Source organism: Eptatretus burgeri, chromosome 12 (genome assembly GCF_056783735.1).
Source record: "Eptatretus burgeri isolate ZD-2024b chromosome 12, Ebu_testis_v1, whole genome shotgun sequence".
Taxonomy (NCBI): domain Eukaryota; kingdom Metazoa; phylum Chordata; class Myxini; order Myxiniformes; family Myxinidae; genus Eptatretus; species Eptatretus burgeri.
Window position 1 is genome coordinate 27456593 of NC_140972.1, and position 22474 is coordinate 27479066.

At 44.8% G+C, this 22474-nt stretch overlaps 1 protein-coding gene across 2 annotated transcripts in view; it reads right to left on the minus strand.

Moving 5' to 3' along the window:
- The window catches only part of LOC147015300 (uncharacterized), a 69636-nt gene that overhangs the window by 43016 nt on the left and 4146 nt on the right, over positions 1 to 22474 (minus strand). For both annotated transcript variants that reach the window (XM_085849924.1, XM_085849925.1), the window contains exons 2-6: positions 12723 to 12820; positions 12133 to 12165; positions 5598 to 5693; positions 2403 to 2441; positions 1992 to 2030 (exon numbers count right to left, since the gene is read on the minus strand). In XM_085849924.1, coding sequence (XP_085706050.1) covers positions 1992 to 2030; positions 2403 to 2441; positions 5598 to 5693; positions 12133 to 12165; positions 12723 to 12816 — 301 coding nt within the window. In that variant the 5' untranslated portion in view covers positions 12817 to 12820. The remainder of the gene's footprint in view (positions 1 to 1991; positions 2031 to 2402; positions 2442 to 5597; positions 5694 to 12132; positions 12166 to 12722; positions 12821 to 22474) is intronic.

The following is a 22474-nucleotide window of genomic DNA, read 5'->3' on the forward strand; positions in this document are numbered from 1 at the left end:
AAATTGACTGAATACTGTAGTTGGTGGTTATAATAATTTTTACTTCTGGTAGGTGTGTCCTAAGAAAAACACATCAGCTGTTATATACACCTCAACACAGAGTTCGTCCAAGGTGGGAAAAAAACCCTTGGGGAAGCGGCAAATGAAGTCGTTGCAACCTCTGCCGTGTGATCCCTAGTTCCCCTGGAAAGTTTGGTTTAGATTGGATAAGTCATGACTGAATTTATCGTGGTCAGACACCAAATTGCGTATTTTAGCATTATGGTCTTTGGAATTCGTGTAAGAGTACAATGATGTCTCCCAACATCCTTGTTATGTGTGTACAAGCTTCTCCAGGAGCCTTAGACCATTGAAGAAGGAGGCTTGAATGAGATGGATGAAATTAGTTGAAAAATGGTGGTTGTACTCCAATAAAAAAAATAAAATTAATACTCCACTACACCAAACACCTTTTAATATTATTACTATGAAGGAATTTTAAAGTTGGCCTCCAAAGCCAGCTGCCAAATGGGCGTCCTCCGTCGTACAAAGACCTTCATTGACACACCTGCACTCCAATCTGCCTCCAAGGCCTTCATCTGCAACTTGATGGAGTACTGCTCTCCCCTCTGGACTGGCTCCTCTGCCTCACATCTTGCCCAGCTTGACGCCATGGAAACCAAGGCTTTCAAGATTATTCGAATCTCCCGTGATCAAGCCAAGTCTGCGGGCCTATCATGTCGCCATTGCAGACAGGTCTGTGGTCTCTCTCTTCTACCCCCTCTTTTTTGGTCTTGCACCCTATGCTTTGTCCCCCCCTCCCCCTTCCCAAGGTAGTTGCAGGGCTCACACGGTCCACTATTAACCCCCTTCTGGTTAAACTACCTAAATCCAGGATGGCTGTTCACCTCTACCCATTTGTTTCTTTTTTCCCCACCTGTGGAACCAACGTCCACATCCTCTTCAACCTCATTCTTCCCTCCAGGTCTTCAAGACAGCTGTTCACCACCATCTCAAATTGTCCACAATCCAAAACCATCATCTTTTCTATCCTTGTTAACCCTCCCAAATTTCCACCTTTCCCTCCTGAAAGTTTCCTTTTCTATCAATAATTATGTGCACCCCATCCTGCCCTCATTCCTCTCCATACCCATAGTTTGTCCCAAGTCTCCTTTTACCTTTGCCTTCAACTCTGTTGTTGTTGTTTCCCTGCTCTCTCTACCACTCATTTTGCACGCGTCTCTGCGGTTCCTTTTGCGTCCTGTTTTACATCACCGCCATCGCAGACCGAAGCAGGGCAGAGGTTATGTTTTCACCTTTGTCTGTTTGTCTCTGTCTCTCTGTGTGCAGGATATCTCAAAACGTTGTGGACAGGTTGAGTGTGCGACAAGGAAGAACCGATTCAATTTTGGTGAAGATTCGAATCCGAATCCGGATCTGGGAATTTTTTTAGGTGATTCTTCACCATTGAGTGATAGGGCTAAAAACTATACATAGCACAATATCTGAAAAGGTTACGGATAGATTCAGACGAAACTTTGTGGAGAGGTTGGGTGTATGACAATAACAAGGACAAATCTTTTCGCTTTTGATTAAGATCCGAATCCAGATCCGGCCTATCAGTGGGATACAAAATGTAAACTGTTCAGCCTGGCTCTGCCGAGTGCCATTCGAGTGCCGTTCTCTGCCGAGTGCTGTTCAGCTTGGCTCACGCTCTGTATGCGCTCTGCCGAGTGCCGTTCTAGTTTTGTGTGTTATGTCCTGATCCATTCAGTGTACTAGCTCTTCCACAAGCCTCGACTATGTATACAAAAAAAAAACCACAAACCAGAGATGCTGAGCGTGACCAACATTGTGAAGATCGACTTGCCAAAAAAAATTATACTCCCAGAAGTGTATTATAATCAAATCATAATAAAATATGCCATATACATCATAGAAGTGTGGGAATGAATCCGTCCTTTTCTAGTATGAATAACTAGCAATCGACTGAAAGCTACGAGATGCCTCACCTGACTCCGAAGGCAGCAATGGCTCCTCTTCGTCAAGTTCTGCAATGAAGAATCATTACACGATCGATTGTTATCAATGAGAAAAATATAATAGGACGTTTGCTGAAATTGTCGAATAAAATCAATATTGTACTTGACACAGTGATATCAAGTTTAGTGATGTCATCAATATTGTACTTGGCAACGTATTGACATCGTGATGCCACAGATGGATACAACAAGAAAGGGATTAGCTAAGAACAAAAGAGGAGATCGGGGAGGGAAGGAAACACAGCAACCTGCAAAGAGGTAGGGTTCAGCGAGTGGGGTTAATAGGGTGCAGAAAAGATTGCAGGTAGGGAAGGGGAATGACACGAGATAGTGGTGGGGGTAACATGAAACGGGTTTAAAAATACAAAACAAAGAACGCACGGGCTTGAAGGTCCTTGGCAATTGTCCTGTCTTCCTCCTCTGCAAAGCAAAGAAAAAGGTTTTGAGCATTTTCTGATATAGAAGAGGAGTAATAAAATAGGAGCAACGAGAAATAACATTCCTTTCATGCAAACTGCTTCCACTCATGAAATTGCATTTGAGCCGGGCGGTTTCTTTTTGTTTTACATACGGGTGATCTGGAAATCAGACGTTTTAACACTGGCGGAGTTTGACATGGTTCGTGTAACGATGGTTAATGGAGATCCTGAAAAGTATAAAACGAGGCCATGCGATTGCATAACTGTTTTAATATTGACTCATGAAAGAAAAGCAAAATAGTTTTACTATCAGAGGAGTTATTACACAGGTTCAGGGAAAGACAAATGAACTGGGTTCATGAAAAGGAAACATTTAAGGAAGAACTAGTGGGCTTGTTGGTCCTTTGGACCAAATTTTCACTCGTCTTCACAGCCTTGTTGTATACCGCCTGCGAAACTGATTCAGCTTTAGCTTTCCTTTTCACCAAGCCAAGAAGTGCTTGGGGTCATGGCGGAGATTATACATTCATTATTATTGACATACAACACTACTATTCTTCTTATTGTTGTTGTTAATATTATTATTATTATGTACATTAACTGAGGGGGGGGGGTAAAGGTGGAAAAAGACTGATTTAATGTAATTTACTTCCAGGCTATAAGGCAACAAAAGGTGAAAAATTTGAAAGGGGGTGTACACTTTCGATAGGCACTGTATGCTTTGTTACAATGTTGTCATTCTTTTTAGCCGCGTCTCGTGTAGCGAACGTGGCTCTAAAAGAGCTCCGCGTTGTTCTTGTTGTTCTTGTTCTTCTTCTGGTGAAGACAAAACCTTTAGGACTCGGCTCTTTTATATACAGGATCCGGATCTCCTTGAATACTAAACACCTGTACACATCCTCGCATTGAGGGTGCCTTTTGAGAGCACCTATCATCAACTTTTAAATATATTCGAATATTTGCTTTAATGTTTCGAAAAGTTCACGTTACTATTTAAAGATTATTCCATTTAATGTGTTGTAATTTCGTAAATACACGATTTTCTCGTCATGAACAGGAGCCTCCATGACGGGTCTCGCTATTGGCTCCATCAAGGCACGTGACGAAATATCAGAAGTTGTTGTTGTTATTTATATATTTATCCTTTTAAAAAAATTATTATTAGCGGCGTCACGTTGCGAACGCTGGCTCTAAGAGAGCTCCGCGTTGTTGTTGTTGTTGTTGTTGTTGTTCTTCTTCTTCTTCTGGTGAAGACAAAACCTTTATGACGCGGCTCTTGGACACATTTGTCCTTGTTGTAAATAGAATGCCATGCCGTGGAAGGACCGATTAAGCTGCTCGATACACCTTAACATGGCGCACGTCTAAAACATGGGAATTCTAATGGATTTTTTGCAGTTAATTAACCTAATCAACTGAGGAGGTCATTACGATTATTTTGGTGCATCACACTCCACATCAGAAGGATCCAGTAGAACTCCATAAAAAGATGACACACACACACACACACACACACACACACATGCACACACAGCTTGGGGGAAGTGTTGTTACTTCCCAGGGCATTCTGGGTGCCAGTGACGTCACCACAATGGGTGCCGCCTTCATCGCCGCACTCAGTGGGGAACTTCCTGATGAGGAATTTCCTTCTCCCCATGGATGCCAACCTATGGGGATTGTCCGTGCTCCTATCTATATATTAATACTGAAGGACCAATTTTGTGCTCCTCCGAGCGGTCGCGTCACGTTTTTCTCGGTACAGTGACCTGGACTGAAAGAAACTTCGTACCTGTAAGAGTGCATCGCAAATCGTGGCAACAGTCAAACTTCAACTCTGAAGCAGAATAAACACTTTTAGTTTTACATTCGTTTACATGGCGACGTGTGACGTCACCGCTGAGAGGCGTCAGGACGTCATGACATCATCAGTCATTCGCTGACGTCATTATGTCTGTCGTTGACAGACCGTCACCGCTGAGCGGTGTAATTCCACTCCTCGAAAATAGCGTCTGCAATGTAAAACCCTTTTCTGCACATGCTGACTACCTCAGAATGTGAATTTCACACAAAAAATGTTACAAGAAACATTGTATCTTCTATCTATATATTAATACTGAAGGACCAATTTTGTGCTCCTCCTAGCGGTTGCGTCATGTTTTTCTCGGTACTGTGACCTGGACTGAAAGAAACTTCGTACCTGTAAGAGTGCATCGCACATCGTGGCAATAGTCAATCTTCAACTTTGAAGCAGAATAAACACTTTTCGTTGAGACGGGGATGAGGAGTGAAGAGGCAGGGGATGAATTGACGGGGGGCAAGGTAAGCAAATTTTTTTTGGGGGGGTAAGCAAATTGAAAGCGGGAGAGGGGGGGAAATGGGGCGGCGAATCAAGAGACGGGGGCGGAGAGTGAAGAGGTGGGGGCAGGGCCGGGGTAATTACATTTTTGGGCGGGGGTAAACAAATTGAAGGCGGGGGGGGGATGGGGCAGGGCGGGGGATGAGTAGGCGGGGGCAAGCACACCCTGTCCAGTCCATGTTCCTCGAGTGTGTGTGAGCTGGTGAGGGTGGTTGAATGAACGGAATCTGTCTGTGACGGGGTTTCGGCTAGTCCTAATAAATGCTGAATGTCAAGCAATGAAGAAGCATACTACCATTTTTAAAGTTATTGGAATGACTCAGTCGGGGTTTGAATCGTCGACCTCCTCGACTCTCAGCGGACGCACTAAACTTTACACCACCGAGTCTGGTGAAAACAAAAACGTACAATCTTAAAAATAATCACAATTAATACAAAGCAAACGTGTGTTCAGTGTTTTTTTGTGACTTTAGAAAAGTCGTGCAAAGGTTGTGTTGTACACGATTACTTTGTTTTTCTGTAAACGCTGTCTATGTACGAGTGATACACTGTCCAGGGACTCTAATACACGACAATAAATTTTGATTCCCAAATTCATGTGTATACCTATACTGGTTATAAGAATACAGATTGACAACACACAAGCCAGAACACCCCCTAACACACAAACATTTGTTGACATCAAGTTCAATGGTAATTAGCAACCACCACCATTAACTTAGTGGCTTTCATGCAATCTATCCATTAAACTGCACTTATTATTTTTTATTTTAAATTTATACATTAAACACTGACGCTTACCTGCGTTTTTGAAGCCAAGTTTACGTTTCAGAAAAGCACAGCAAACAAGTGCCAGTGAGAAAAATCCAATGGAAACCAGAATGCTCCAAAATGTCCCTGCACACAACCAGGTTCATTTGTGCACGCTCACCAATGTGTAATTCACTCAAAATCATGGTACGTACGGTACTTCGAGAAATAATTTTCAAGATAAAGCAATATGTTGAACTCTCACACCCTCTATTCTTGCATAATTTTAGCCGAAGAAGCATCTATACTGCATCTTACATGCATTGTGTTTGAAAATAAATTTGTTTTAAGTGGCACAATTTGAAACTGCCACCACCCCTCGACCACTTCCATCCCCTGTTTCCCCTTTCAAATAAATAAATAAATAAATAAGATCAGGTTTTACAAAGCACAACTGTTAAAATAAATTTTATAGCCTATCTTTGGTATTCATTAGAATTTTTTTGAGTAAGACTATTGATGCGTCTTCAAGAGCCACCATTAATTCCCACCTTCTGCGGTTGGATGGGGAAACTTGTTGGCTAGGAAAACCGGTTGGCCCTGCCTGATGTTCGACTAAGTTTGTTTGGAACAAGAATTTGTAATTTGTTCATGGTGCCAGCGATAGCTCACCTCGCCTTCACAAAGGACACTGTGGGATTTTTAGTGTCCACAAACTCGCCTATTGTCAGGTCAAGCCAGATCAGATCTGTGACTTGCTACAGGTTGCCATGTAAACCTGTACTGACCTGTTTCATGGTCGAGTTGTTGGCGACTAAACCATTTCCCCCCACCAGGTTTCCTGGAGAAGAGGGTGTATGGATATGGACACCGAGAAAGATTAAAAAACAAAACCTGTCAAAGAGCAGAGGAGCTCCTTGTGAGCCAATGACCATCCATACGTGGTGGCCATCTGTGTTTGCAGACATCCTCCCCTCCTGCAGCTGGGGTACCTTTTTCTATGAGGTTGGTGGCAGGATTTTCACTCCGACCATCGTAAAACACTTCATTCCACAAAACACACAAAAAATGCAAAGAAAACTGAAAACCCACTCGGTGCGAGTACCTCCTGCACTGCCCTTTGCAGGGCAGCTCACCGGATGACAGCATTGGGGGAAAAGCCTTCGGGACCCCCATTCTTTGACAGAAAGAAAAGCATGGGGTAACCTTCCTGGGTTCGGTTGTAGTTGTGTGTGTCGAGATGGTGCTGAGGTGTCGTCCACCAGACGGCGGTCTCCTTGGGTTAACCTGAGGCGGTCCCTTCGGTTGGGTGCCTGGAATGTCCTATCCCTAAGAGAGGATGATCACCTCTCTCTGTTATCATCTGAGCTCCAGCGTTTGAAATTCACCGGATAGTGGTGAGATCATTGCGGATGGTTACACCTGCTACTGGTATGGTCGCTCCAATGGTTACCATGCCCAAGGAGTTGCTGTAGCTGTGTCCAACAAGCTGACTCCCATGATAATTGTGGTAACACCGGTCAACGAGCATATTATGAGACTGAGGATTCGTCATTCTTTGGGTGTCATTTCCCTCGTCTCTGTTTATGCTCCAACTGAGGCGAGTGATCTCACCGTGAAGGACATTCTATGCCACGCTCAAGTCTGTGGTTGATCAGTGCCCCAGGCAAGATACTCTTCTAATATTGGGGGATTTCAATGCATCGACTGGAACTGATGGGGATGGTTATGAGACGTGTGTTGGTCCCCATGGGTCTGGAACTGTGAACCGGAATAGCACTAAGTTCCTTGACTTTGCAAGAATAATGGACTTAGGGTGGCCGGTTCATGGTTTCAGTGCCCACAGGCTCATCGCTGGACTTGGTATTCCAACGCTGGTGGTGTGGCAAAGGAGATTGACAATGTGCTCGTTGATGGTCGGTGGAGGATGCTCCAGAACTGCAGGGTCAACCACAGTACTCAGTTCCTCAATACCGACCACAGGCTTGTTATAGCAACTCTGAAGTTGCAGGTTAAATCTGGGAGAATGGTACCATCCCAGCCAAGGCTGAATGTTGGCAAGCTAAAGGATGAGAGGGTAGCTGAGGAGTTTGCGACAAGCCTGGTGTTGGCTTAACGGTTAGGATGGCTGGCTTGGGATCCTAGGGTCCTGAGTTTGAGCCCCTTGTGGCCATTGAATTAACACCAGGTGAGGATGACTCAGCCTGTCATCTTTCTGAGGTCAGCAAAATGAGTATCAGTGTACTGGTAATAGAGGCACTGCATCAATGGCATAGCCACACCCCAACAATGATGCTACCCAGCAGCCAAATCTGCCATACACAAGAAGGAGTAGTTTGCAAACAGACCGAGTGGGGATTTGGGGGGGGGGCTGGGTGTTTCTGGGAATCCTGAAGAGTTGTGGAGTGCCTTCAAGACCACCATCCTTGATGTGGCCAGTGGATGTTTTGGAACCCACCATCAGGCAAAGAAGAACTTTGTCTCCCAAGGGACACTGGATACCATTGACCAGAGTTGCAGGGCCAAGCTTAATGGCAGAGCCGAGCCATTCAGAGAGTTGAGGGATAAAGTTGTATGTGCACAGAGGGTGGACAAGGAAGCCTAGGTGCGAAGAATCTGTGAGGAGGTAGAGCATCACCTGGGGTCAAGTGATTCTCATCCTGCCTACAGGGGAATTTGTGCATTGCATTCCTCCAAGCCCATCCCTCAGTGGACTGCAGTTAGAGCGGAGGGTGGTGAGCTCATGACAGAGGAGTCTGAAGTGAAGGCCATTTGACAGTTACTTTGAGCGGCTGTAGCGGGCTGACGCACCAGCTGTTGAGTTTGATGTCAGGGAAGTCACTGTCCTTATTGCTAAATCTCGAATCAACTGTGGTCCACCTTCATTTGTGGAAACACAGGCTGCGGTGAAGCAGTTGAAAGGGGGTAAAGCTCTGGGCATCTGTAGCATCCATGCTGGACTGCTCAAAGCTGGTGGAAATGCTATACACATATCGTTGCATGCAGTTCTGTGCTCTGTTTGGAGCACAGGCATCATCCCAACTGAATGGAAGAGGGGCCTTGTCCCTCTCTGGAAAGGAAGGGGTGATCACCAGGACTGCAACAACTACCAAGGTGTGACTGCTTAGTGCCGGGCAATGTCTTTGCTCGGATAATTCTTGAAAGGGTTTGTCACCATTTGCTTGAGCACCAGCACCCAGGGCAGTTGGGTTTACTCCAAAGAGGTCAACGATCGACCGTATCCTTGGTCTTTGGGTCCTCACGGAACGAAGACGAGAGTTTCAGCAGGGGCTGCTCACAGCCTATGTTGATCACTGCAAAGTGTTCGAATCAGTGAATAGCGATGCCCTCTGGAGGATTCTTGATCTTTGTGGGGTGCCACCAAAACTGATCAATCTGATTTCTTAACTATACTCTGTACTGAGAGTGCTGTGAGGTGTGTTGGTTACATCTATGACTTATTTCCAGTTGCTACTGGAGTTTGTCAGGGGTGTGTACTCGCACCCACACTTTTTAGTGCTCGTTTGGACTGGATTCTGGGGAGGATGTCAGAGAGGTCAAGCTGCCGTTCATCGTTTGGGAATGTCAGCATCTCGACCAATGCTCGATATCCTTATGGGGGCCCTCGACGTGCTGAATGAGGAGTCAGAACTTCTGTGACTTCAGGTTTCTTGGGTCAAGACCAAGATTCAGGATTTCAATGACATCATGGATGCTGCTATCTTGTCTGTACCTGTTTGTGGTGAAAATGTTGAGGTGACGGAGAGATCCACTTCCCTTGGCAGTGATATCCATATCTCCGCATGTTGTGAGCCAGAGGTCGATAGACATCTGGATCGGACCTGGGGAGTTTTGGATTCAGTGGGTCATGGGGTGTGTAGCTGTTGGTACCAATGCAGGAGGACGAAAGTCCGAGTATTTAAGTCCTTGGTCTTTCCTGTCTTGCTCTATGGACGTGAGACTTGCACTCTGACCAAGGATCTGAGATGGAGAATCAACTTCTTCGGTACCAGGTCTCTTTGGCGAATCCTTGGTTATCGCTGGTCAGACTTTGTGTCTGAGCGTTTGCTGAGAGAGACCGAGATGAGATTTGTTATCTATATCGTCCGTGAGCATCAGCTGCGGCTGTATAAACATGTGTCTCATTTTCCTGACGTTGATCCTGCTCACCAGATTTTCTCAGCGAGGGAGCCTCATGAATGGAGGAGGCTAACGAGCCGACCATGGGCCCCATGGTTGCAGCAGGTTGGCCAGATGGGGATGGCCAGACGAAGGCCCCTGGAGTACCAAAGGAAATAGAACGCAGCAACGCGCTGCTCCGGCGCACGTTCCCACACCTGACCTGAACTAATTCCAGCAGTCAAGATGCCAGTTTAACATCCATCTGAGCGACGGCACACACACTTATGAATCACCCTGCATGTGAAACGCCGAGATGATAGTTTATAGCTGGGTCAGGATTTAAACCCAGACTGGACAGCATGGAGGGGAGTATGTGTACCTCTCGGCCATCCTGTCAGCCATCAGAGTTGGACTATTGCATTGTCATAATCTTTTCTTTTTTTTTTTTTAAAACACACATTTTACAGAATCTACAAGGCATATTGATTTATCAATGCTACTTTACTTTCAGATGGGTAAAAATAAATCATTCAAAATTCAAATTCACCTCATATCAGAAGCACTATAGATACTCTCACGTGTTAAGTCCATACTCGGTGGTCAGTGCTGCCAAAGCTGTCTTATAGGAAGAGTTGTTCTGGGTGGTTTGCCACAACCTTCCCAGTAGTAGTCAGGGCAGGAGTTTGTAATTTGTTCATGGTTCTGGCAATAACTCACCGACTCTTCATCGAAAGACACCATTGGGTATTTAACATCGACTAACTAATGATATCAGTCATCACCAGCCTAACGTCCATCCATGGGAGAGCCCACATGTTTGTACAAAGCCCCGTCTGTGAAGCTTCCATACAACTTCCTGAAACTTGCAAAGAAAAGACGGTCAATGTCAGAAAACAATTTAGACAAAGCTGTATTTTTCTACAACAATTGCGGAAGACTGCTTCACATCAAAAATTACACAAAAGAAAAAAAAAATAGAGAGAAGTTATTGCATCGGCACAATGTTCGAGTCCATCCAATACTTAGACATTCTATTGTGGTTAAAGAATAATTAATTAAAAAAATTGTCATATTGATCACAGAGGGTTTACCATTCCATGAGGTTGTTTAAAATACCAGGTTTAATGTCTGCAAAACACATATTTGGCCTGCACGCTTCGTGTCCAGTGCAATGATAGGTCAGGTAGGTCAAACTAAATTAAGTTCCTGTTGCTCATGTACAAACAGGCCCAGAGATGCATGCTCAAGTACAACTAGGTTTATCTTTCGAGTTGCTTCACAATTTATCTTAACTCCCCGAACCGCAAGTAACCCAAAGAAAATTACTGTGACAATACTTGATTATTCTTTTCTATACGAGACACCATACTAACTCACAACCACGTGAAACATGTATGCAACAACAGAACCAAGTAATGAAAAGTAGACCAACCGTGATAAACCTCACAGCTAAAGAACATTGCCCTCAGGGTTATTTTTGAAATCGGGGAATGTGCCATTATCGGGCACATCTCACATGGGCTGAGATGGCGATGAGCCAAGGAGGTTTGGATTGCGGTTGTTTGGGTAAAATAACCTGGTATCCGCAACTCTGTGTTCTCCGAGGGTCATGAATCTAGCTGGCCTCACCTAACGTCCTCAAATCAATGTCCAGAGGCTTAATGAACATGCATTACTCTCAGTGACCTAACTAAGCATGTGTTACAGAGCCCGTCATCGTAACAATGATGTGTTCACCAAGCTACAAGAATCCCCACCCCCAAAACCATTTATTTATATATAAAAAATATCCTTATCACCTTATACCATTAGTATGGCGTCAGCAGCTGATAGAAGCATGGAAGATTGGGCAAAGTCTGTTAACGAATCGGAGGGCTCGGCCTGTAGATGTCCGACAGTAGCTGGTTAAAATAGGAATTTGGAATTTCACCAAAGTACTCGTGATAATTTTCCTAATCTTCATCGCATCATACCGTGGGATCTTTAATATCCACCATCAATCATTGTCGGCAGACAGGTCGCAGGTTAACATCCCCTCCAACTGATAATACACTCATTGATGCAACGCCCTGCCTGTGAAACACCATTCTGACAGTTTATTGTCAGGCCATGAATCAAACCCAAACGACTAGACAGCTCAACGGTAAGTGTCAAACCGTCCTGTCGGACTTTTTTATTCATGACGATATAATTTAAAGCCTAAGGCAGACAAGAGTTGAGCTGATGTACAAACTTTAATCATTCTGTTATAGTCATCTGATAAAAAAAATAGTTCACACCAGGAAGTGGATCGCAGTACTAACAAGAAACAACGTAACCATTTGATAAAACATAATCAATAAGTACATCAAGGTTAATTTCTGGACCTGAGGTTCATAACTGACGACACATTTGAATATACAGACTCAATATTGCAGATGGACTTTAATACAACATAAAATAGACAACAAGAAAGTGGTCTTACCGACTGTCAAAAATGCTTCGTTTCGTTCTTCATCTGCAAATAAAATCATTCATTGCTCATTATTCGTCAACACAGAAGGCTGAAAAGGAGAAACAAATACGTTACATGTAATATTGTTTGTACAGCGAGTTAATTGAGTACATCATAAGCTTTGATTAAGGAAACTATCAAAGTTTACTTCTTAATGAATGAATAAAAGCTTCGCGCTTCCCTTAGCTCCAGGTAAGTATAATACTACCATGAACCTTTATACCCCTGTGTGGAATGAGGAAGCATTGTGACAAATTGAACAAAATGGCCCTGTATATTTAAACGCTCGAATGCTTGATAATTTGGCTCGTTAGAAATACTGACTGTACTAGTCACATTCATTGATCAGCAACTAAGTGAAATGAAACGTTAAACATTTTTACCCCACTGATGTGAATAAGTTCATGAAAGATAGACTTTAGAGTCAACTTGCGTCATTTTCAGTACCGAGGACAGTTTGCCTTGCAGCATGTACAAACTGGATGAAATAGCCAGTTATCAATTCGGCTGATGATTGAAGCAAGTACAATTAAGCACTCCGAGTGTGAAAGGCAAAATACCAGGGACGGGTGCAGCTCTTGCTGGAAAAGAGCCCACATAAAGAACGATAAGGCACCATATAGCCGCAGTGGTATGTCTTCCTCCCATCGCCATCACACTGGGAAGGAAAACAACAACAACAACAACAACAACAACTGGAGTGCTTCTTGAATACCCTTTAAAGACCGTCTGATGCAGTCACATTTATGATTTAAACAGAAGACGTGGGTCAGGATTGAACACAAACAGTTTTGGAGAGCATAGGGATGTCTGCCATTGTATGTTCACTTCCTGCTCAGTTTTCGATACGTTCTTTTTAACTCTCCTCCTAATGCAGAACTTTCAAGTCACTGATTTCAAAACACCCACAAATCCGAATCATATTTGAGTCACTCATATCCTTCACTGGACTACAGTCATGACTTATACTTAAACTGAATACTTTCCAAATAAAGAACTTAAAAAAAATATATCATACTTACAATAAAGATCATTTTATATTGAACTGGGAAGTAGAATTTGACATAAATGAGTCAATGGATATGCCTCCGCCCACATTACATGTCAACCGTTACGTTTGATCTCAATTAAAGGTCATGTGAAAAACTAGAGGGGCACTCGGAAGAGCGTATACCTCCGCCACGTAATGCCTGATCCACAAGAACATATCAGGCCCAATACATGTTTGAAATATCATGTTATACAGTACTATATCGTTTTTGGCCGTAACTCTCAATTGTGAAGAATCACTTTAGAAATTAAATAATTCTCGTATCCAGATCCGTTATCTTCAGCAAAATCTAATCAGTTCGTCCTTGTCGCACACCCAACATGTCCACTAAGTTTCATCCGGATCAGTCCACAACTTTTTGAGATATCGTGCTATATATCGTTTTTGGCCCAATCTCTCAATGGTGAAGAATTACTTAAAAAAATTATAGTAGTCTGATCTGGATCCACATTATTCATCAAAATCTCATCAGTTCGTCCTTGTCACACACTGAACCTGTCCACAAAATTTCATCCGGATCCGTCCATAACTTTGAGATATTCTGCACACAAACAAACAGACAGACAGAAAGGGGTGAAAACATAACCTCCTTCACACACACACACACACACACACACACACACACACACACACACACACACACACACACACACACACACACACAGAGACAGAGACAGAGACAGAGACAGAGACAGAGACAGAGACAGAGACAGAGACAGAGACAGAGACAGAGACAGAGACAGAGACAGAGACAGAGAGAGAGAGAGAGAGAGAGAGAGAGAGAGAGAGAGAGAGAGAGAGAGAGAGAGAGAGAGAGAGAGAGAGAGAGAGAGAGAGAGACAGAGAGAGAGAGAGAGAGAGAGAGAGAGAGAGAGAGAGAGAGAGAGAGAGAGAGAGAGAGAGAGAGAGAGAGAGAGAGAGAGAGAGAGAGAGAGAGAGAGACATAAGTGGAAGAGACATCAGATGCTTCTAACTCAGGTTATATGATCTGCAAAATTATTTTCAAAGGACACATGACCTTATCCTTTTGACCTTTTGAACCAAAACCTTTAAATCAGTTCATCCTTGTATTACGGTCAATAGCTATGCCAACCAAGTTATTTTAACGACTCACAAGTTACCACAGTAACAGAAATTGATCACGAACATATGGATGCAAAGACAGATGGACAACCCAAAAACATAATGCCTCTGACGCCTGTTGGGGGTATAAAAACAAATTCGAACCGTATGAGGAAGTTACAAAGAACATAAACATCTCTACTTTCCAGTGGTTTCCTGGCTTACCAGCTGCAAGATAGCAAACATAAATGACATTTCAGATATGCAAGTAGTACGTCGATGATTTAAATACATAGTCTGCCGTTTTCATACGTCTCCTTCATTCAATTTCTTTACGTCAAAACAATCATTTACTTTTAACAATATTTACATCGAGTTGAGTTTGAACATATTTTCCATTTTATTTTTTACAGACAGGGTGACAGTGAAAACTAAGTCGAAAACAAAGATAACATTGCAAGAGAAACAAGCATCCTGATAAGCTGAAAAACCACACAACACAAGATGAGACATGCCATGAACAAGGTCGGGATGCCTTAGATGCAATAAAAATGAGTTATGTGGTTTGAAATAAAGGGTGACTATTGAATCCATGGGAAATCATTCATTAGGAAGTGGAAGACCTATCATACCACCCAGCCGGGCAAGCAGGAAACTGGTTTGGGATGGTAGAGATCTCCCCAAAAAGACTCATAGCAGTCATTGCTACAAAAGGTTCTGATGTCTGTCTTCATCTTTCTGCCCTTGGAATCCTTAAATCCAACATTTTTTTTTATCATGTGTGTGTAACTACAGTGACAAAATCCCATATATCAGTACCCTCCCCCACATCATATTCACACATGGGTTACCCTACACCTGCTTCAGTCTCCCCCACCCCTCAGATTCCTGAAAGATTCCTGAAACTCCATGTCCCTCCACCCCATGCATCTCCTGGTCTTTGCTTCCTCCATGCCTGACCCCTTTGCTTCATTCACACCCCACTCACTCCTTGCTTCCTTCATCCCGGGCCCTCTCTTCTTCCTCGGCATTCCGTGCCCTCTCTTCTTCCCCGGCGTCCCGGGCTCTCTCTTCTTCCCTGGCGTCCCAGGCTCTCTCTTCTTTCCTGGCGTCCCGGGCCCTCTCTTCTTCCCCGGCATCCTGTGCCTTCTCTTCTTCCCTGGCGTCCTGGGCTCTCTCTTCTTTCCTGGCGTCCCAGGCTCTCTCTTCTTTCCTGGCGTCCCAGGCTCTCTCTTCTTTCCTGGCGTCCCGGGCCTTCTCTTCTTCCCCGGCGTCCCGGGCCTGCTCTTCTTCCCCAGCATCCCAGTCCTGCTCTTCTTCCCCAGCGTCCCAGCCACGCTCTTCTTCCCCAACATCCCGGGCCCGCTCTTCTTCCCTAGCATCCCGGTCCCACTCTTCTTCCCCAGCGACCCGGCCCCGCTCTTCTTCCCCAGCATCCTGGCCCCGCAATTCTTCCCCAGGGACTCGCTCCCTCCACATCATATTTTAAATCCTTCTTCCCATGCTTCCCTGCCTCCTCCCCTCTTTTCCACTCCCAACCAATCCCTAATGTTATGGACCTTGAAAATGTGAGGTCTTCACTCCAATTTGACAGATCTCTCAATCCAAGCTACCATGGGTAAACCTGACAATAATCTGCCTAACAGGATCCTTCCTCCCATAGAATGCCCTGGTCCACTCTGTCTCACCATGGGAATTATCTTTTCCAGTTTGACAGGCCTGAACCTCATTCCGGTGGTGGAAAATTTGCTGTTTATGTCAAGGGTTCCATTTCCCACTGTCCGTGTACTACGATTCCAACTCTCAACCCCCAGAGTACCTTTGGCTGCGCTGTCCCTTCTGCAACTACCTCCTGTTTGTCTATGTGCTGTGTCATGTCCTCATTATAGGGACGACTCCATTTGCATCTCTGTTTCTGCCAACATGGACCATCTTCTAACCACCTATCCCAATTCTCTCTTCCTCATGTGCGGTGATTTCAATTGCTCGCCATGCCAATTAGCTGGGTGTTGGTACCTCTTCAACCAGCCATGGCATTGGAGCAAGAGATGTCTGTGACTGCATGGGCCTTATCAAATCAGTTAACCCGAATACCCAGATTTCTCCGAGTAGCACATCCTCCATTCTGAATTTGGTCATAATGAATTTTCATTCAAATATCTCTTGTTCCTCTTCTGCTCCAATAGGTTCATCTGATCATGTGCTTGTGAGAGTCAACATCTCTCTGGCTATTGTCAGAGAGCTGCCTCAACACTGCAGAGTCTGGAAGTTCACTCAAGCTGACTGGCAGGGACTGTAAGCTGCCCTCTTATGCCAAGACTGGTCCTTCATTTCAACCTCTCTTGATATTAATACTGCCTGGGAATCTTTCCACACAAGCTTGCTTTTGCTTATGTACAGATTTATATCATCTCGTCTGCCAAGAGTTCAATTTATCATCTGCCAAGACAAGCAGTTGCCTTCAAACAACAGGTTTTCTCTTCATGGAAAGCAAATCTGACCAAAGGAACCCTCAGATCATTCCACAAATCCCAGAACAAGTGTGTGTGCACTCTCAGGAAAGCCAGAGAGCAACTGGTAAACCTCATGGATGAACTCTCAAACGGGTCTCCTTTGTCAAAGACCTGGTGGCACCTTCTCAAGTCTGTCTCAGGTGAATTCTCCCCCTCAACCCTCACCCTCATTTCAAATGGCACCAAAGCTGACTGTTCATGAGAAAAGTCGAATGCCTCAATTCTGTGCTTCCTTCCAAATGTTGTGTACCAAACCCCTCACTCACTATACCTACCCCTGATCCCCTCATACCCAACTGCTCCTGGATACTGTCTTTCGCACCTGAGAAGGTGGAGAGGTTTCTGGCAAACCTAGACTACGATTCTGCAACAGGCACAGGTGGCATCAGTGAACCTGCTCTGATGGTCTTGCTCATCCTCTTTCTGCTCTGCTCACCCTATCATTCTCCCTGGGTCCATTTCCATCTGCCTGAGAGTTAGCAAACATCACTGCAACACACAAACGAGGTGCAAAAACAGATCGTCTTAACTACAGGCACATTTGCTTGCTTTCCTTTACAAGCAGGGTTGTACACCAACCGTTGTACAAGCCTGACACCAACCGGCAAATCCAGAGGCAAGCTGCGTCACGGGGGGTGAAGAAAAGAGCGGTTGTACGCGAGGAGGTCTTGTCTTTTTCCCTTGAGCCTGCCCCACGGAGGATCGCCTGCCTGCGAGTTTGTCAGGACGAGAATCGCTTGCCTGTCTCCTCTGCTGGCGCGCGCTGTCTCGTTGCATGCCGGAGGAGCATGCTGGAGCCCGACGGTGCCCTCCGTACCCGGTGCTTGCAGCGGCATCGAGTTGCGGGTTCGAGTCCCGCCGAACCGGATCGTCAAGGGCCGCACGAGACGGGAAGGTCCAAGCATCCTTACCTCCAGCTCACCTTCCCTCCAAGCTGGGGGTATCAATAAAGGCCGCGGCCATCATTTATTTTTGGGGGTGTGTGTCTGTGTGTGGGCCCGTCTTCAAGTAGAATTGTATCAGTGCTTTCCACACTCATTGTACCATTACATTTCTTATTTGTATAACTCTGCTCTTTGTGTGCTTCCCTTCCCCCCATTGTAAAGAAATTGTTGAATGTTCCAGCTCGTCCTTGTCCTTTCTATCATTGGTTTGCCACGCTGCGAACGGGAATTAGGAGGCCTCATTGTTGCCGTAATCATGCAATTGGCCGGCAGGGTTCTGGTACTCTCTGCTCGGGGTACGACTCGGATCCGGTTCGGTAATGGCCTGGATCGCGCAGATCCTGCTGAGGGTGAATTTCCCCGGTAGTTTGACAATGTGGGTAATTAGGTATATTGAAATTGGCAATTGACCCTACCCCACGTGGTCGACCTATTGGCGATCTTCGGTCCGATAAGGGACCCGTGACCTTTTGGATTTATCTGAAAGGTACGACCTAAATTCCGGGTGTTCAGGGGAGCTGACTCTATTGCTCCCCTTAGCGGTCGTGCTCACCACAGAGAACCGGCCCCACAACACTACCACATTATTTCTCATCTTTCAGACAGGCAGGCAGCAGCTTCTTCCCTCTCTGTGGACCATGATAGAATCAGGAGCTGGTCCAACACTTGGAATATGTCTTTCAATCTTGACAAATATCACACACTCGCTATCTCTCTCCGAAAGGACCATCTGGCAAACCCTCCTATATACTTTCTTCACAATCCTCTTGAGGAAGTAAAGTCATTCAAACTCCAAGGTCTCACCATCAGCCATGATCTTTCTCGGGCAAACCACATTTCAAAGTTGGCTTCCAATGCCAGCTGCTGACTGGGCATCCTTCATCATACAAAGTCCATCCTTGGCTAATCTGAACCTTTGACAACCGACTTGGCCTTCATTCGCAGCTTGACGGAGTACTGTACCCCTACTTCACACATTGCCCTTCTTGATGTTGTAGAAAGGAAGGCCATTCAAATCATTTGGATCTCTTACTACGAAGCTGAGTGACTAAGCTCGGCCTGTTACTTTCTCAACGCAGAGGGGTTAGGTGTCCTCTCCGTATTATAATCACTTCCTTTTTGGCCTTGCTCCCTTTGCTCTCTCGGCTCTGTCCCTCCCACATTTCAACAGAGCGCACACGGTCTGCCAGTAAACCTATTTCTTGTTAATCTCACAAAATCCAGCCCCACCGAGCCACTCGTTTGTTCCTCTTTTCTGTTGCCTGTGGAGCCAACTTCCTCCATCTGTTCATTCCCATACTTCACTCCAGAGTTTCAAGACAGCTGTTCACCAATATTTGAGGTCATCCATACTCATTGTAATGATGAATTTTCCGACAAAGGTCTCCTGTTCCTCTACTGCTACAATAGGTTCCCCATCTATACTCACGATCTCTTCAACCCCAAACTACCCAATTCCCAAGCACTCCCATTTTTCAGGTTATTAACCTCCGCCATCTTCGAAGATGGATGGAGGTTACTGTTTTCACCCCTTTCTGTTTGTTTGTTTGTTTGTTTGTTTGTTTGTGAACAGTATTACGGAAAAACTCCTCGACGGATTTCGATGAAACTTGGTGGGGGGTTAGGTATGGTCCAAGGATCATGCCATTAAATTTTGCCCCCCCCCCAAAAAAAAATTGTTAGAGAATTTTTATTTTTTTTTGCATTTCTGCATGTTTAAAGTGATTTCCAACCCCCCCCCCAAAAAAAATTGTTACTCCCCCAAAAAAGAGAATTTTTTTGCATTTCTACATGTTTTAAGTGATTTCCAACCCCCCCCAAAAAAATTGTTACCCCCCCCAAAAAAAATTTAGAGAATTTTTTTTTTTTTTTGCATTTCTACGTTTTAAGTGATTTCAAACCCCCCAAAAATTGAGAATTTTTTTTTTTTGCATTTCTACATGTTTTAAGTGATTTCCAACCCCCCTAAAAAATTGTTACCCCCCCCCAAAAAAAAAAAAAAAACTTTTTTTTTGCATTTCTACATGTTTTAAGTGATTTCCAACCACCCCAAAAAAAATTGTTAGAGAAAATTTTTTTATTTTTTTTTTGCATTTCTACATGTTTTAAGTGATTTCCAACCCCCTCCCCCAAAAAATTGTTAGAGAAAAAAAATGGGTTTTTTGCATTTCTACATGTTTTAAGTGATTTCCAACCCCCCCCCCCCCAAAAAAAAATAATTGCTAGAGAAAAAAAAAATTTGCAACTTTTTTTTTCAACAAAATTTTGATTTCTTTCTTTTTGCATTTCTACATGCTTAAAGTGATTTCCATCCCAGGCAAAAAGAACACTCATTTCCTGCAGAAATTCTCCGCAAACTACTGTAAGTATATGAGAGTACAACTCTCATAAACTATATTTCTAACTGAAGCATTTTGCCTGGCAGCATCAGCAACACAGCCACGCTTCCAAAAAGCAATCGCTACCCAGCAGCCAAGCTGCCATACGCAAGAACCAAACAGAACCCCCATGTGTCTTCCTCCCCACAGGGAACACAGGTTCAAATCCTATATATTACTGTGTGTATATATATATATATATATATATATATATATATATATATATATATATATATATATATATATATATATATATATATATATATATACATATATATATATATACATATATATTGTTGTGGTTCTGGAAACCACATGCCTCCCAAGGCAATGGCATCCATCATACAGTGGTCTCCAGACAGTTATTCCATTAATATACGTACAGTTAGACCCTTCCCTCATGTCTAATGGGTCAAACGGGACAAAGTGCGTTGTGTGAATCTCACAGTTAGGTCTGATTAATATCTCTAACTTCATTCCTTCTCTTCTTTTCATCTTATTCCTGAAATAAACCAAGCAGGCACTGCACTCGGACAGCCACCTGTAAAAACTGCGGCCGTGCCTTTCACTGGAAGAATGAGTCATCGTGAAGGCCAACCATAGTAAAACAAACAACCTCGCAACGCAGTACAGGACGCACGTGGCACGTTCTTTTCAACCCATTTCTGAGTCTAATAAATATATATATATATATATATATATATATATATATATATATATATATATATATATATATATCTTCTTTTCAATCCAAATCGCCATCTAATATGAATATCTATGCTCTTTTCAGCCCAAATCTATATCGAATAATTGTATCCAATCCTTTCCTTCAATTCATGGCGTGGATCAGAGTTGGCACCGTGCACACCACCGCCTCTGATAAAGAGCCGCGAGAAGGATGCGGACACAGGCACAGCCCTGTAATAAATAACCACATGTACAATGGCGGACCCGCGCAGACTGTACGGGACATGCAGAGTGCATCTCTTCATTCGGGTCTGCACATGGGGTTACAATAAAGTCTTACCGTCGGTCTTCGCTCACCATGACGGCCATAAATGTCTCCCGCGGACGTCAGACATCCTCCCGCACCTCCGCCTCGATACAGCTGCTACCAAGCAGAGGCATGCTGTACGGCTCAGATCGCTCGGGCCGCATAGTGTACGGACAAAGCAAGCACATTGACCAGCATTAACCGCGGTCATCAGGGGTGCTTGGGCAGGCATTGCGGGGCCGACGAGACCCTTGGCCAGTCGCCGGGGAAAGGCGATTCATGTCACGGGGTTCGGAGTGGGACGATTCCATAGCTCAGCTATGGCTGGCCAGATGTGCAGTGAGGCCGCTTCCAGTCATGGCGGCCGGGGCCCAATCAGAGCGCCCGATTTGAGTTACGACACTGCTTCGGGGTGATGCCCCACCCTGCACTACAGTGTCTATAAAGGAAGGGTCGCGAGGCCGTCTGGGGGAGTTCCTGCTCGTCGTTCCTGTCTGCTCACTCCTGCTGGTTCCTGCTCGCCCCGCTCTTCTCTCGACTCCGCCTTCTCCACCCACCCACCTCATCCTGTCTACCACTCCGCCCACTCGCCGCTAGCTCCACCCAAAGTCTCTCCCTCAGACCTGACGGTCGCGCCCATTCTCCAGATAGCCAAGCAAGAGATGACGTGCCAGCTGTCAAGGAGGTATCACACAGCAGAGCATCCCCCCAAAACATACTGGGTGGCACGGTTGGTCAATCGTGCAAGGTATTGCGAAACCATTAGCCTCATCTCCTCTCCTTTTTCTTCTCATCAACTCCTCTTCATCGGGTTGTGTGTGTGTGTGTGTGTGTGTGTGTGTGTGTGCGTGCGTGCGTGCGTGCGTGCGTGCGTGCGTGCGTGCGTGCGTGCGTGCGTGCGTGCGTGCGTGCGTGCATCATGGCGCCTGTCCTCGCTTAAGGTAAGATTGCAGAAGAATTATATCAGGATAGGTCTGCTCTGTGTCTGCTTTTGTAAGTTGCTTGTTTTATTGTCACACCACACTTTTCTTGCTGTCTCTACTTACACACAACAATAAACTATATTCACTGTGCCACATATCTTTCCTCGCCTGCCTATTAATAAATTATGAGTAGAAATGTTCCCAGCTCGTTTTTGTCTTTTCTTTCATTGATCCAGCATGGTCCATATCCTAGCCCAGCTGGGACTTTATTTCGAACGATCCGTTCTTCCAGCCGGTACGTCCTTGACAGTGTCGCTTGGCTGCATCTGATCCGGTTCGGACAAGGCGTACCGAGGGCGTGTCCCCCAGTAATTAGGTCACGTGATTAATTAGGTAACCCAGTTAACCCATAGACAGAGGACCCTCGGTCACGTGGTTGAGTTATTG